This window comes from Oncorhynchus mykiss, chromosome 17, assembly GCF_057628025.1.
Source record: "Oncorhynchus mykiss isolate SJ-2025 chromosome 17, ASM5762802v1, whole genome shotgun sequence".
In the NCBI taxonomy this organism is placed as follows: domain Eukaryota; kingdom Metazoa; phylum Chordata; class Actinopteri; order Salmoniformes; family Salmonidae; genus Oncorhynchus; species Oncorhynchus mykiss.
In genome coordinates, this window is record NC_143038.1 from 21,251,051 (window position 1) to 21,266,636 (window position 15,586).

The 15,586-nt window shown below is 41.8% G+C and overlaps 1 protein-coding gene and 1 long non-coding RNA gene across 2 annotated transcripts in view; both read left to right on the forward strand.

The window, feature by feature from the left end:
- The window catches only part of LOC110493892 (E3 ubiquitin-protein ligase RNF182), a 29,342-nt gene extending 19,676 nt beyond the window's left edge, over nt 1–9,666 (forward strand). Inside the window, exon 2 of the mRNA XM_021568457.3 lies at nt 6,332–9,666. Within this exon, the coding sequence (XP_021424132.1) occupies nt 7,328–8,134 (807 nt within the window). The 5' untranslated portion in view covers nt 6,332–7,327 and the 3' untranslated portion in view covers nt 8,135–9,666. The remainder of the gene's footprint in view (nt 1–6,331) is intronic.
- LOC149975859 (uncharacterized) overlaps nt 1–15,586 on the forward strand; it is a 944,026-nt gene that overhangs the window by 122,875 nt on the left and 805,565 nt on the right. The gene's annotated exons all lie outside the window — the stretch shown is intronic.

Here is a 15,586-nt window from a genome sequence, read left to right on the forward strand (position 1 = left end):
CTCAACTAAACGCACCACAAAACTTGAGGTTTTTGGACATAAAGAGGGACATTATCGAGCAAAACAAACATTTATTGTCTAACATGGAGACCTGGGAGTGCCACCAGATGAAGATCATCAAAGGTAAGTGATTAATTTAATCGCTATTTCTGACTTGTGTGAGCCCTCTCCTTGGCTGGAAAATGGCTGTATGGTTTTCTGTGACTAGGCGCTGACCTAACATAATCGCGTGGTGTGCTTTCGCCGTAAAGCCTTTTTGAAATCGGACACTGTGGTTGGATTTACAAGAAGTTTATCTTTAAATGGTGTATAATACTTCTGTTTGAGGAATTTAAATTATGGGATTTCTGTTTTAAATTTGGCGCCCTGCAATTTCACTTGGTGTTGTCGAGGTGGGATGCTACTCTCCCACTGGTGCCAGACAGGTCAATGAATACCTGGAACACTGACAGAGCATTGGCTAAGCCAAATGGCATCACCAAGTACTCGTAGTGACCACACATCGTGCTAAACGCAGTCGTCCACTCATCGCCCTCCCGGATACGGATGAGATTGTAAGCACTCCGCAGGTCCAGTTTGGTAATAAACCGGGTCCCGCGGAACTGTCCGATGGCTGCTGGCAACAACCGGAGAGGGTACCGATACATTGTGATAATCTCATTGAGGGTGAGTGGTTGGGTGATGTGTGTGATTTGTTCCAGATCCTAATGGTCAACTATCGAGGGCTTGAACCGGAAAAGGAGAGGAGAGTGGATATGAGATGATATTAAGAGAGGAGACAAGGGTCTGGTCAATAAAGTTTGCCGTGTCTCCCTGGAATCCACTAATGCTATAGACATAGTACATGAGGGACAGTCAACTAGTGTGAAGGACACCAAAAAGAGCCTAGCAGAAAGTGATTAAAATTGAATACTCAGTGCTGCCCCAGGGGGTGGAAGATCACGTGACCGTCCCTCTGGTCTTGTGGATCCCAGAATCGGAAGTGCCGGACACCCTCCTTGCCCACAGTACAGACAGAGCCCCAGCTGTATCTGTCTGCGGTGGTCCACCGCGGGGAAGCGTGTAACCCCTACCTCCATGGGTTCAGGCTCTGATCCCGAGTGTTCGCTGAGGGAGGGAGAGATGTACTAACACTCACGAAGTGGGTTATCCAGACGGATTACCATCACAATGAGTTTGTTTCAAGGTGAGGTCGTCGTCTCGACAGGCCAGTTCGGTCTGGATCTCCTCACGCAGACCTCTTCTGAATAGCATATGAAGCACCAGCTCATTTCATCCACTGGAATGCTGCCACTGTCCGGAACGTGAGCGCATTCTCGGTCTGGTGCCCCTGCCGTAATTGAAGTAGACGCTCACTCCCCCTCTCTGCCCTCCGGGGGATGATCGAAGATACATTTAAATAGAGCCATGAACCCCTCATAGGATTCTAGCTCCTCCTCTCTCCCATACGACCGTAGCCCATTCCAACATCCGCCCAGTCATCAGAGAAATAACCGTGACAACCTTGGTCCTCTCGGTGGTGGGAGCTCCCATCTGATGTGTAAAGAAGAGGGAGCACATGAAGTAGGAAGCCACAGCATTTGGATGAGGTACTGTCATATTTATCTGGGAGGGACAAAAGGGCATCGCTGATCTGAGCGGGTTGCTGAATGGGCTGTTGTGCTGGCTCACTGGGTCGGCTGGTTGTAGAGTATCCTCCGTTAGTTAAACATTGCAAACTGCGAAGAACCTCTTCCATATCTGTCCCCAGTTGTGCCTGCTGGTCATAGTGTTGACGTAGAAGGTGAACCTGCTCGTCGACCATCTGAGAGATATTCAGTTTTCCTGCAGCTTCCATTGTTTGAGTCAGCATTCTGTAACAGAGACGCTGTGAGTCAAGAAGCAGGTGCAGGACAAACGTTTAATAAAACAACAAACATGAAACGAGACAACATAACAGTGGTGTTAACACATGAACACAGGAACAATACTTACTGGGGAAGGAACCCAAGGAAGTGACAGATATAGGGGAGGTAATCGGGAAAGTAATGGAGTCCAGGTGAGTATCTTGATGGAACCCAGGACCGGTGGTTAGTATACCGGTGAAGTTGAACGCCGGAGGAGAAGAGCGGAGTAGGCATGACAATGAGGTAGTTATATGCAGGATCAAATTATAATAATAGTAACAGCAACATATGGCGTTGAGAGAGTCATTTGAATAGAGGCAATGCAGATAGCGCTGATGACTGGGAATGCGCCCAGTTTGGACTCATCAGACCAAAGGACAGACCATTAGGACCACCGGTCTAATATACATTGCTTGTGTTTCTTGGCCCAAGCAAGTATTTTCTTCTCATTGGTGTCCTTTAGTAGTGGTTTCTTTGTATCAATTCGACCATGGAGCCCTGATTCACAGTCTCCTCTGAACAGTTGATGTTGAGATGTGTCTGTTACTTGAACTCAGTGAAGCATTTATTTGGGCTGCAATTTCTGAGGCTGGTAACTCTAATGAATGTATCCTCTGCAGTAATAAGACCCAGTAATTCTGGGTCTTCCTTTCCTGTGGCGGTCCTCATGAGAGCCAGTTTCATTATAGCGCTTGATGTTTTTTTGCGACTGCACTTGAAGAAGCTTTCAAAGTTCTTGAAATTTTCCTCATTGACTGACCTTCATGTCTTAAAGTAATGATGGACTGTCATTTCTCTTTGCTTATTTGAGCTGTTCTTGCCATAATATGGACTTGGTCTTTTACCAAATAGGGCTATCTTCTGTATACCACCCCTACCTTGTCACAACACAACTGTTTGGCTCAAACGCATTAAGAAGGAAATAAATTCCCCAAATTTACTTTTAACAAGGCACATCTGTTAATTGGATCGATATGAAAACAGCCAGTGAAAGTGCAGGGCGCCAAATTCAAAACAACAGAAATCCCTCAAACATACAAGTATTTCACACCATTTTAAAGATACACTTCTTGTTAATCCCACCACAGTGTCTGATTTCAAATAGGCTTTACGGCGAAAGCACCACAAACGAGTATGTTAGGTCAGAGCCAAGTCACAGAAAAACACAGCCATTTTTCCAGCCAAAGAGAGGAGTCACAAAAATCAGAAATAGAGATAGAATTAATCACTAACCTTTGATGATCTTCATCCGATGACACTCATAGGACTTCATGTTACACGATACATGTATGTTTGTTCGATAAAGTTCATATTTATATAAAACAATCTCAGTATACATTGGCGCGTTATGTTCACTAGTTCCAAAAACATCAGGTGATTTTGCAGAGAGCCACATCAATTTACAGAAATACTCATCATAAACGTTGATAAAAATATAAGTGTTATACATGGAACTTTAGATACAGTTCTCCTTAATGCAACCGCTGTGTCAGATTTCAAAAAAGCTTTACGGAAAAAGCAAAACATACAATAATCTGAGTACGGCGCTCAGAGCCCAAACAAGCCAAAAATATATTCGCCATATTGTGCAGTCAACAGAAGTCAGAAATAACATGATTAATATTCACTTACCTTTGATGATCTTCATCAGATTGCACTCCCAGGAATCCCAGTTCCACAATAAATGTGTTTTGTTCGATAATGTCCATCATTTATGTCCAAATAGCTCATTTTATTAGCACGTTTGGTACACAAATCCAAACTCACAAAGCGCGTTCACTAGGAGCAGTTGAAAATCAAAAAGTTCCGTTACAGTCCGTAGAAACATGTCAAACGAAGTATAGAATCAACATTTAGGATGTTTTTAACATAAATCTTCAATAATGTTCCAACCAGAGAATTCCATTGCCTGTAGAAATGCAATGGAACAGAGCTCGCTCTCACGAGCACGAGCTCAAGGCATTCTGGCAAACCTCTGACTCATTCCTCTCTCATTTGCCCCCACTTCACAGTAGAAGCATCAAACAAGGTTCTAAAGACTGTTGACGTCTAGTGGAAGCCTTAGAAAGTGCAACATGAACCAATATCCCACTGTATCTTCAATAGGGAATGAGTTGAAAAACGACCAACCTCAGATTTCCCACTTCCTGGTTGGATTTTTTTCTCAGGTTTTTGCCTGCCGTATGAGTTCAGTTATACACCCAGACATCATTCAAACAGTTTTAGAAACTTCAGAGTGTTTTCTATCCAAATTTACTAATAATATGCATATATTAGCAACTGGGACTGAGTAGCAGGCAGTTTACTCTGGGCACCTCTGGGCACCTCATTCATCCAAGCTACTCAATACTGCCCCCCAGCGATAAGAAGTTGAAATACATTCCAGGTGATTACCTCATGAAGCTGGTTAAGAAAACGCCAAGGGTGTGCAAAGGGTGGCTACTTTGAAGAATCTCAAATATAAATATATTTTGATTTGTTTAACAACTCTCAAGGATTAGCCCCCTTTTAAATGTTTTGCCTAAAATTACATACCCAAATCTAACTGCCTGTAGCTCAGGCCCTGAAGCAAGGATATGCATATTCTTAGTACTATTTGAAAGGAAACATTTTGGAGTTTATTGAAATGTGAAAGGAATGTAGTAGAATATAACACAATAGATCTAGTAAAAAATAATACAAAGAAAAAAACACCCCTTCTTTTGTATTTTTTTTGTATCATCTTTCAAATGCAAGAGAAAGGCCATAATGTATTATTCCAGCCCAGGTGCAATTTAGATTTTGGACACTAGATGGCATCAGTCTATGTGCAAAGTTTTAGACTGATCCAATGAACCATTGCTTTTCTGTTCAAAGTTTTTTATCAAGACTGCCCAAATGTGCCTTATTTGTTTATTAATAACTTTTCATGTTCAAAATTGTGCATTCTCCTCAAACAATAGCATGGTATTATTTCCCTGTAATAGCTACTGTAAATTGGACAGTGCAGTTAGATTAACCTGTTGTGACGCCCAGCCCGTGAACGGGACCGTTATCATCATCTGACACTAATTAGCATAACGCAACGGACATAAATCTTCCTAGAAAATATTCCTATTCATGAAAATCACAAGTGAAATTTATTGGAACACAGCTTAGCCTTTTGCTAATCACCCTGTCATCTCAGATTTTCAAAATATACTTTACAGCCAACGCTAGACAAGCATTTGTGTAAGTTTATCATAGCATTATGCCTTGCTAGCAGCAGCAAATTTGTCACGGAAATCAGAAAAGCAATCAAATTAAATCGTTTACCTTTGATGAACTTCGGATGTTTTCACTCACGAGACTCCCAGCTAGACAGCCAAAGTTCATTTTTTCCCAAAATATTATTTTTGTAGGCGAAATAGCTTCGTTTGTTCTTCACGTTTGGCTGAGAAATCGCCCGGAAATTGCGGTCACCAAAACGCCGACAAATATTCCAAATTAGCTCCATAATATCGACAGAAACATGGCAAACGTTGTTTAGAATCCATCCTCAAGGTGTTTTTCTAATATCTATTTGATAATATATCAGTCGGGACAATTCGTTTTTCACTCTGACCGATTGGAGTAATGGCTACCTCTGTATTTTACACGAGAATCTCTCTCGGAGCCACCATGTGTCCACTTACGCAATGTGGCTGCCTACAGCTATTCTTCAACAGAAATGCGCAAAACTACGTCACAATGCTGTAGCCACCTTGGGGAATACGTAGAAAGCGTAAGCTCGTTGATGGTACATTCACAGCTGAATAGGGAGTCATTGGAACGCAGAGCTTTCAAAACCTGGGGCACTTCCGGATTGAATTTCTCTCAGGCTTTCGCCTGCAACATCAGTTCTGTTATACTCACAGACAATATCTTTACAGTTTTGGAAACGTTCGAGTGTTTTCTATCCAAAGCTGTCAATTATATGCATATTCTAGCATCTTTTCCTGACAAAATATCCCGTTTAAAACTGGAAAGTTTTTTTTCCAAAAATGAAAATACTGCCCCCTAACACCAAGAGGTTTTAACAAGAATTTAAGCTTTCTGTCAATATCAGATATGTCTATGTCCTGGGAAATGTTCTTGTTACTTACAACCTCATGCTAATCGCATTAGCCTACGTTAGCTCAACCGTCCCGTGGAAGGGACACCGATCCCGAAGAAGTTTCACACTTTTTTGGTCACTACATGACTCCATATGTTATTTCATAGTTTGGATGTCTTCATTATTATTCTATAATGTAAAAATTTGTTAAAAAAGGAAGAAAAAACCCTTGAATGAGTAGCCGTGTCCAAACTTTTGACTGGTACTTTATGTGCACAGCAGGCAACAGCTTAGACAGCTAGATTGTCCTAGGCCTCTACTGTGTGGTTTTATACTTGTTTTTGATTCCCAAATGTTCACTGACAAATATTCCTTTGTGTTCTTTCCACAGAGCAGTGACCGTGCTGCTGTACCAGTGTCCTGAGAATACCAATACTGGCAATACCACTACTCCTCTCTAGCTTGATCGTTCTACAACCACTCACGCAAGATTTCCTGACGGACATAATCCAATTCATCCCTCCATATTTTGGCTATTCCGATCGAAACAATAGTGGCACAGACAAATTTGAAAATGGTTCCAGCTCCCTGTCCACTTGTGTATGTTTTCTGTTTACACACTTTACACATCACAGGGACTTTCGAAACCAGTAGGTTCTCTCAGTAAATTGTTGGAATGGTTTTGTCATTGGAAACTCATCTGCAGTTCTGAATTTGTACCAAATCTGCAGACAGACATTGTATGTGCAGGGTAACCATGAGAGCAATGCATTGTATGATAGCAGTAGATAACTGCAAAAGAAGCCCTCTGACCCGAAGTCTGCCTGCACTACGTTAGGGTAGGGACCAGTCCAAACTGGTCTTCCCCAATCCTATGCCCTCAAACACTAATTTAGCACTATACTGTACATCGTTGTGAAAGTAAAACCAATCAGCATGCTCAACTGTACGAACTCAGTTATTCAGGGTATTCAGGACCAGACAAAAATATATATCAGGGCCTGATTGTTCTCTTTGCAACGTAGGTGTCAATATTTGCGAAGTAATACCGTATGTGAATGTATTTTTACTGTGAAAAGGTGTAAAAAAAACTATATTTGTGCCATCATATCAGTGTCTTAAATCATTATTTTTACCCCACTTCTTGTGAGCTATAATGTGGACAATAACAAATAACAGTCTAAAAATAAGATTCACTATCTTCACACTTGAGAAAAAATCATACAAGTCTTGAATCTGGGACAAAACTATACCGGGCAGCTGCGGTTGAATCAGTGCAGGGTGACGCCTTGGAACATTTAGACTCACCATTCCTGGCTAGCGCTGCTGCATCAGCATCTGCATTCCTGGCAATCTGGGCATTCCGCCCCCCCTTGACTCTCTCAGGATGAACCAGAATTTTGAGAAGTTGGACTTGGAGACGGACCAGCGCTGCCAGCCTCTGGTCTACACCGTGGAGGAGCTGGAGTGCAAGATTTGCTATAACCGCTACGACACGCGCTCCCGCAAGCCCAAGGTGCTGGGCTGCCTCCACCGCGTCTGCACCAAATGCCTGAAGAAGATTGTGGAGAACTCGTCCCCCAGCATCGTCAGCTGCCCCTTCTGTCGGCACGAGACGCACGTGCCCTACGAGGAGATCTGGCTGCTGCAGGACGACAGCAACATCCTGGCCATCCTCACCTATCAGGACCGAGCCAGGAAGAGTGGCGGTTCCATCACCCCTGGCGGGGAGGTGCTGCTGACCCCAAGCAGCCTGAGCGGAGGTGGAGGGGACGGCTGTGGTGGTGATTCTGGGGGTGACTGCGTCACAACCGGCGAACAGTCGCATAGCTCCTCCGACTGCCTGGTTATCACCATCATGGAGGTGCCGGGCGAATCGCAGTCATCGGACTCCATGAGCATGCTCAATATGGTGCGCCTGTACCGGCCCGCAAGCCTGGCCTCGCTGCCCTGCAACATGCCCTTGCAGAAGTGCGGCGCTTGGACCTCGCGCAACTTTCCCAGCTTCCTAATCGGTGTCCTGTGTCTGGTCTTCTTTTCGTCGCTGCCGCTGGGCATCTACCTGCTGATGATCCAGCAGCTCACCCTGGGCGTCATCCTGGTTAGCCTGGTGCCCTCCACCCTAGTTCTGTGTGTGTTCTACGGCTTCTGTCAATGCCTTTGCCATGAGATCATGCAGTCCATAGCTACATAGTCACATCCCCAATTTACTCCCCTCCCCTACTCAACCCCCTAATACCAATATATGTCTACCTGTGGACATGACATAGCAAGACCTGTAATAGACCAAACCAAATAACCGATGCATATCTACAGTGCCGTGAAAAAGTATTTTCACCCTTTCTGATTTAACCCTACTTTTGCATATTTTTGATACTGAATGTTATCAGATCTACAACCAAAACCTAACACTACATAAAGGGAACCTGAGTGAACAAATACCACACAACAATTACATATTTATTTCATAAACAAAGTAATTGCCCCTTTACACTCAATAACTGGTCGTGCCACCAGTTGGTGATCAGTTTCTCACATCGCTGTGGAGGAATTTTGGCCCACTCTTCCATGCAGAACTGCTGTAACTCCGCGACATATGTGGGTTTTCTAGCATGAACTGCTCTTTCCAAGTCCTGCCACATCTCAATTGGGATTAGGTCTGGGCTTTGACTAGGTCATTCCAAAACTTCAAATGTATTGCTTTTAGCCATTTTCATGTAGATTTGATTGTGTGTTTTGGATCATTGTCTTGCCCCATGGCCCAGCTGCTCTTCAGCTTCAGCTCACAGACAGATGGCCTGACATTCTCCTGTAGAATGATCTGATACAGAACAGAATTCATGGTTCCTTCTTTTAAGGCCAGGTCCTGACGCAGCAAAGCATCCCCAAACCATCACACTAACACTAGCATGCTTGGCCATTGGTATTAGGTTCTTACGGTGGAATGCAGTGTTGGGTTTTTGCCAGGCATAATTGGACCAATGTCGTCCAAATAGTTGACTCAAGTTTGCCAAAAAGCACCTGGAAGCACTTGGATGATCAAGACTCTTGGAATAATGTTCTATGGACAGATGATTCAAAAGTGTAAGGGGGCAAATACTTTTTCACTGCACTGTATATCCCCTCTCCTTTGTAAAATACACCCCTACCCACCACTTTCTTTCTTATTTCCCACTTCAGATAATACCAGCACTAAAACAAACATTTCTGAGTGACCACTTGGATTTGGATGTAGGGCTTTCCACTGGAACATTCGAGACAAGCCAACCTGTGCAACGCCCACGGCCTGATGAATGGTTTTCTAATTACACAGCTCAACCTGCATCAGATTGCTGTTGTTTGTGTGCATACGGCTCACCAGTATGGGTTTTAGTTATTGTGACGATCACTAAACTGTATTGTTAAAAAATAATACGACCCTCTCATGTTCTACTATGGCAATGACTGCACAGACACTGTTAACCTTATCGTGGTAGAATACCTATCTGCTCGACCTATGGGCAACAGACTATGAAAACCCATAGTTTTAAGGATGTATTCAGACATACAGCACAGTCTCCATGTATACTGTTGAAGTTCCTAGTTGCCTTTGTGAGGCATGTCTGTCTGTGACCCTGCAGTAACTTACCGTTGTAATTTGAACTTGTCTGTGTTATTGCATTTGGAATGGACAAACCGCCTAACGCCTAAACTGTTACTAGATATTTCAATAAAGACTCAAGACACTTTTGTAATCTTTGCCATTCTTTTTTACATTTCTCCCATAGCCCACACTTCATGGGCAACTATTCAACCTGCAGTTTTAATAGGCTACAATCACATTCCTTGTAATTAAAATGCAATAAGTATTATGTAAAAAGCAACAAAACAATGATCTAATATATGTTGGTTCTTGCTTCATTTATTTAGACATGGAAGACGACATACATTGCTTTAATTAAACTACCATCAGGAGACTGGAGAAATCCAAATATTATCCTACAATATACAGTGCCTTGCGAAAGTATTCGGCCCCCTTGAACTTTGCGACCTTTTGCCACATTTCAGGCTTCAAACATAAAGATATAAAACTGTATTTTTTTTGTGAAGAATCAACAACAAGTGGGACACAATCATGAAGTGGAACGACATTTATTGGATATTTCAAACTTTTTTAACAAATCAAAAACTGAAAAATTGGGCGTGCAAAATTATTCAGCCCCTTTACTTTCAGTGCAGCAAACTCTCTCCAGAAGTTCAGTGAGGATCTCTGAATGATCCAATGTTGACCTAAATGACTAATGATGATAAATACAATCCAACTGTGTGTAATCAAGTCTCCGTATAAATGCACCTGCACTGTGATAGTCTCAGAGGTCCGTTAAAAGCGCAGAGAGCATCATGAAGAACAAGGAACACACCAGGCAGGTCCGAGATACTGTTGTGAAGAAGTTTAAAGCCGGATTTGGATACAAAAAGATTTCCCAAGCTTTAAACAATCCAAGGAGCACTGTGCAAGCGATAATATTGAAATGGAAGGAGTATCAGACCACTGCAAATCTACCAAGACCTGGCCGTCCCTCTAAACTTTCAGCTCATACAAGGAGAAGACTGATCAGAGATGCAGCCAAGAAGCCCATGATCACTCTGGATGAACTGCAGAGATCTACAGGTGAGGTGGGAGACTCTGTCCATAGGACAACAATCAAGTCGTATATTGCACAAATCTGGCCTTTATGGAAGAATGGCAAGAAGAAAGCCATTTCTTAAAGATATCCATAAAAAGTGTTGTTTAAAGTTTGCCACAAGCCACCTGGGAGACACACCAAACATGTGGAAGAAGGTGCTCTGGTCAGATGAAACCAAAATTGAACTTTTTGGCAACAATGCAAAACGTTATGTTTGGCGTAAAAGCAACACAGCTGAACACACCATCCCCACTGTCAAACATGGTGGTGGCAGCATCATGGTTTGGGCCTGCTTTTCTTCAGCAGGGACAGGGAAGATGGTTAAAATTGATGGGAAGATGGATGGAGCCAAATACAGGACCATTCTGGAAGAAAACCAGATGGAGTCTGGCCAAGTCAAAGTCCAGACCTGAATCCAATCGAGAATCTGTGGAAAGAACTGAAAACTGCTGTTCACAAATGCTCTCCATCCAACCTCACTGAGCTCGAGCTGTTTTGCAAGGAGGAATGGGAAAAAATGTCAGTCTCTCGATGTGCAAAACTGATAGAGACATACCCCAAGCGACTTACAGCTGTAATCGCAGCAAAAGGTGGCGCTACAAAGTATTAACTTAAGGGGGCTGAATAATTTTGCACGCCCAATTTTTCAGTTTTTGATTTGTTAAAAAAGTTTGAAATATCCAATAAATGTCATTCCACTTCATGATTGTGTCCCACTTGTTGTTGATTCTTCACAAAAAAATACAGTTTTATATCTTTATGTTTGAAGCCTGAAATGTGGCAAAAGGTCGCAAAGTTCAAGGGGGCCGAATACTTTCGCAAGGCACTGTATGTAGCTGTTTATGCAGAATAATTACCCCCAGTGAAAAGTGTACCATTTGGGGATGTGTGAAACACTGGATTCAGTTCCAGCCCCACAGACACATTTTGCTAAATTCCTGACATTTTGCAAAACTCAATGAGCTAATTTTTGTGACCTTGCCAAATGGAAACACCCCTGTGGCATCGAAGGACCTCAGCTCTTCAAAGCTTTTAGTTAGCTATCACTGGAGTGCAACTTGAAGCAATACCTGTCTGGCACGATCAAATTATAAGAAACCTCACATAGCATTAGAACTTAGAAATAGCTTTAATCAACCACCATAAAAATGTTAGCTAGAACCACACAATTTGTACTGAACCTGTGGGCTAGTGGTAACACTCCCAGGCTTTTAGATTATGTCAACCTTGGAGACCGGGGTTCGTTCTCCGTGTCCATCCTTTCTACTCTCCCTTCTTGATCTTTCTACCTTTACGTTACAACCTTTTACTATTTCAATTAAACACTTTCCAAAAACACAATTTTAGATTTGATTAGGGAAGCATAATGAACCTCTGTCAAAAGTTGAGGCAAACAGACGAAGAGTTTCATTCCACGCTATGTATCCGTTTTTCAGAAATGTTGGTAAATTAGCTATTTTTAGTTAAAGATTGGTGTTTTTTTACTATCTAATCATGGCATGGCAGACATGTTCAATGACAGACATGTATTTGTTTAAAATCTATTACTTGATGGTTTAATTTCAGAGAGACAAATAACCATGTTGTTTTATTGCAAAATGCTATATATCCGCCTCACTCAGTGAAATAAGTAGTACTGCTGGTAAGTAAGCGCATTCATCTTAAGATAGCTTGTTGAGAGATAACCACATATCACAGTCCAATATACAGGATACGAACATTCCATTCCAGCTTAACAATGGCTTGCAAAAGTATTCAGATTTCTTCACATTTTGTTGTGTTACAAAGTATGATTAAAATGGTTTTAATTGTAAAAAAAAATGGTCAACAATCTATACAAAATACTCAGTAATGTCAGTGGAAGAAATCGTTTTTTATTAGTATTAACATACATTTAATAAATAAAATATAATTGTTGCCTATGTATTCACACCCCAGATACCATACATGTTAAAAACCAAATTTAACAGCAATTACAGCTGATAAACTTCCTGGCTAAGTGTAACCTTTGCACACCTGGATTGTGAAATATTTTCCTTTTATTCTTGAAAAATTCTTCAAGCTATGTCAAGATGTTGGGGATCATGGCTAGACAGCCATATTTCAAGCCGATTTAAGTCAAAACTGTAACTTGGCCACTTAGGAACATTCACTGTCTTCTTGGTAAGCAACTCCAGTGCTGAAGGGTGAATTCCTCTTCCAGTGTCTGGTTTAAAGCAGATTGAAGAAGGTTTTGCTCTAGGATTTTGCCTGTGCCCATTTCTTTTTATCCTGAAAACTCCCCAGTAATTTTCCAATGTCAAGCATATCCATACCATGATGCAACCACCACCATTCTTGAAAATAAGGAAGCAGTTACTCAGTGTTGTTGTGTTGGATTTGCTACAAACATAGGGCTTTGCATTTAGACCAAGTGTATTCCTTTGACATGTTTTCTTTTGTGTTATTACTTTAGTGTCACGACTTCTGCCGAAGTCGTTGCCTCTCCTTGTTCGGGCGGTGCTCGGCGTTCGACGTCACCGGTCTTCTAGCCATCATTGATCCATTTTTCATTTTCCATTGGTTTTGTCTTGTCTTCCCACACACCTGTTTTCAATCCCATTCATTACCTGTTGTGTATTTAACCCTCTGTTTCCCATCATGTCTTTGTCAGAGATTGTTTATTGTCAGTGTAGTGTTTTTTTGTATAGGTGCGCGACGGGTCTTCGTACCCATATTTGTTTATATTCATTTTTCTTATTAGTGTTATGGAGCATGTTACTGGGACATTTATTAAAAGACTCCATTTTACACTCCGTTTGACTCTCCTGCGCCTGACTTCCCTGCCACCTATACACATATCTCTGACATTTAGTGCCTTGTTGTTTTGGAATATTTGTATTTTCACTCCAATGATGTTGATCCATCCTCAGTTCTCTTCCATCACAATCATTGAACCCTATAGCTGTTTTAAAATCAACAATGGCCTCATGGTAACATCCCTGAGAAGTTTCATTCTTGTCCTGCAGCTCAGTTCAGGAGGATAACTGTATATTTGGGGTGTCTGGGTGGTTTAATAGATAATGCACAGCATAATTATTAACTAGACCATGCTTTAAGAGATATACAATGTCTGATTTGTTATCGTTACCCATCTACCAATCACTGCCCTTTTTTATGAGACTTTTAAAAAGCTCCCTGGTCTTTGTAGTTGAATCTGTCATTGAAATTCAGTACTGAGGGACCTTACAGAGGTTGTATGTATGCGGGACATAAGAAGGGTTAGTCAGCCTAGTGGTTAGAGCGTTGGGCCAGTAACCGAAAGGTTTCTGGGTTGAATCTCTGAGCTGGCAAGGTAAAAATATGTTGTTCTGCCCCTGAGCAAGGCAGTTTCCCTTTCATTTAAAGGATGTCAGCCCCAATTATTTCACACTGAGTGAGTCCATGTAACTCGTTATGTTATTTGTTAAGCCAAATTTTACTCCTGAAATAATTTGCCTAAACAAAAAGGCTGAATTTAAAGGATGTCAGCCCCAATTATTTCACACTGAGTGAGTCCATGTAACTTGTTATGTTATTTGTTAAGCCAAATTTTACTCCTGAAATAATTTGCCTAAACAAAAAGGCTGAAGACTATATTTTAGTTCCTTAATTTCTTATTCAACTTTTTTTTAAATCACATTTTTCTTCCACTTTGACATCACAGAGTATCGTTGACAAAAAAATTACAATTAAATCAATTTTAATCCCACTTTGTAACACAATAGAATTGGAAGAAATGCAAGGGGTCAGAAAACTTTTGCAAGGCACTGCACTATATAGCAATTTGCAAAAACAACATTTTCATAATATACATTTGAAATCTACAGTATGAATTAAAAATCTTAGAACTGTAACATTTTACACACACATGAAAGTAGCCACAGCAATCATTTCTGATTAAAAAATACAAATGGAAGAATTGGTGGATAAAGCATTTTGGAAATAAACTATTCAGTTGTTGTCTTTCCCCAATTGATGTAAACTACTTTTATTTTGGAAGAAGAGCAAGAGCCCAAATGGTTCCATGGGCCTCAGCTGTGGGATTTTTTAAATTATTTGTATTTATTACTGTCATTTATTTAGTCTGTACCATGAATAGGCTATGGCTTGATAGCCTTAAGGTTAGAGATGTGAGCCGGTAACAAGAGGGTTGCCTGATTTTATCCCAAAGATGCTTGGTAGGGATCCTACAGGAAGTGAGCTGGCAGCTGGAGGGTTAACGGCTTCAGTATCCCATATAATACCTAATGTTGTGCACTTGAGCAAGGCACTTTAGATGTGTGTAACCGATGTGAAATGGCTAGATAGTCAGCGGTGGTGCGCACTAATAGCGTTTCAATCGGTGACGTTGTTAACTCTGAGAACTTGAAGTAGTTGTTCCCCTTGCTCTGCAAGAGCTGTGGCTTTTGTGGAGTGATGGGTAATGATCCCTCGTGGGTGACTGTTGTTGATGTGTGCAGAGTCCCTGGTTCGAGCCCAGGTAGGGGCGAGGAGAGGGACGGAAGCAATACTGTTACATAAGGTTGGGTAATGAGACGGCAAAAAATAAAGAATATCTGTGTAAATGGACCAATTATGGAAGTATTGTATTACATTTTGTTGTATGGTTTCTCTGTGCAGGTTCAGATCACAGGTTCTTTATTTGGGGGTGACGGGCTAGTGATAATGGCTGGAGCGGAAGAGGTGGAAGGGTATCAAATACACCACACACACATGGTTTCCATGTGTTTGATGCCATTCCATTTGCTCCGTTCCAGACATTATGAGCGGTCCTCCCCTCAGCATCCTCCACTGGTTCAGATGAATCATGGTGGAAGTCAGTGGATGAGCTCCAGGCTAGGAAGCAGCAGGTCACAGAGTTTGAGGTTGTCCAGCAGGCCCTGAACAAGGTGACTGCCTGTTTCCAACAAATGGCCACCTCTTTCGGAAGCAACTCGGACGGCAGATTTCTGAGATGG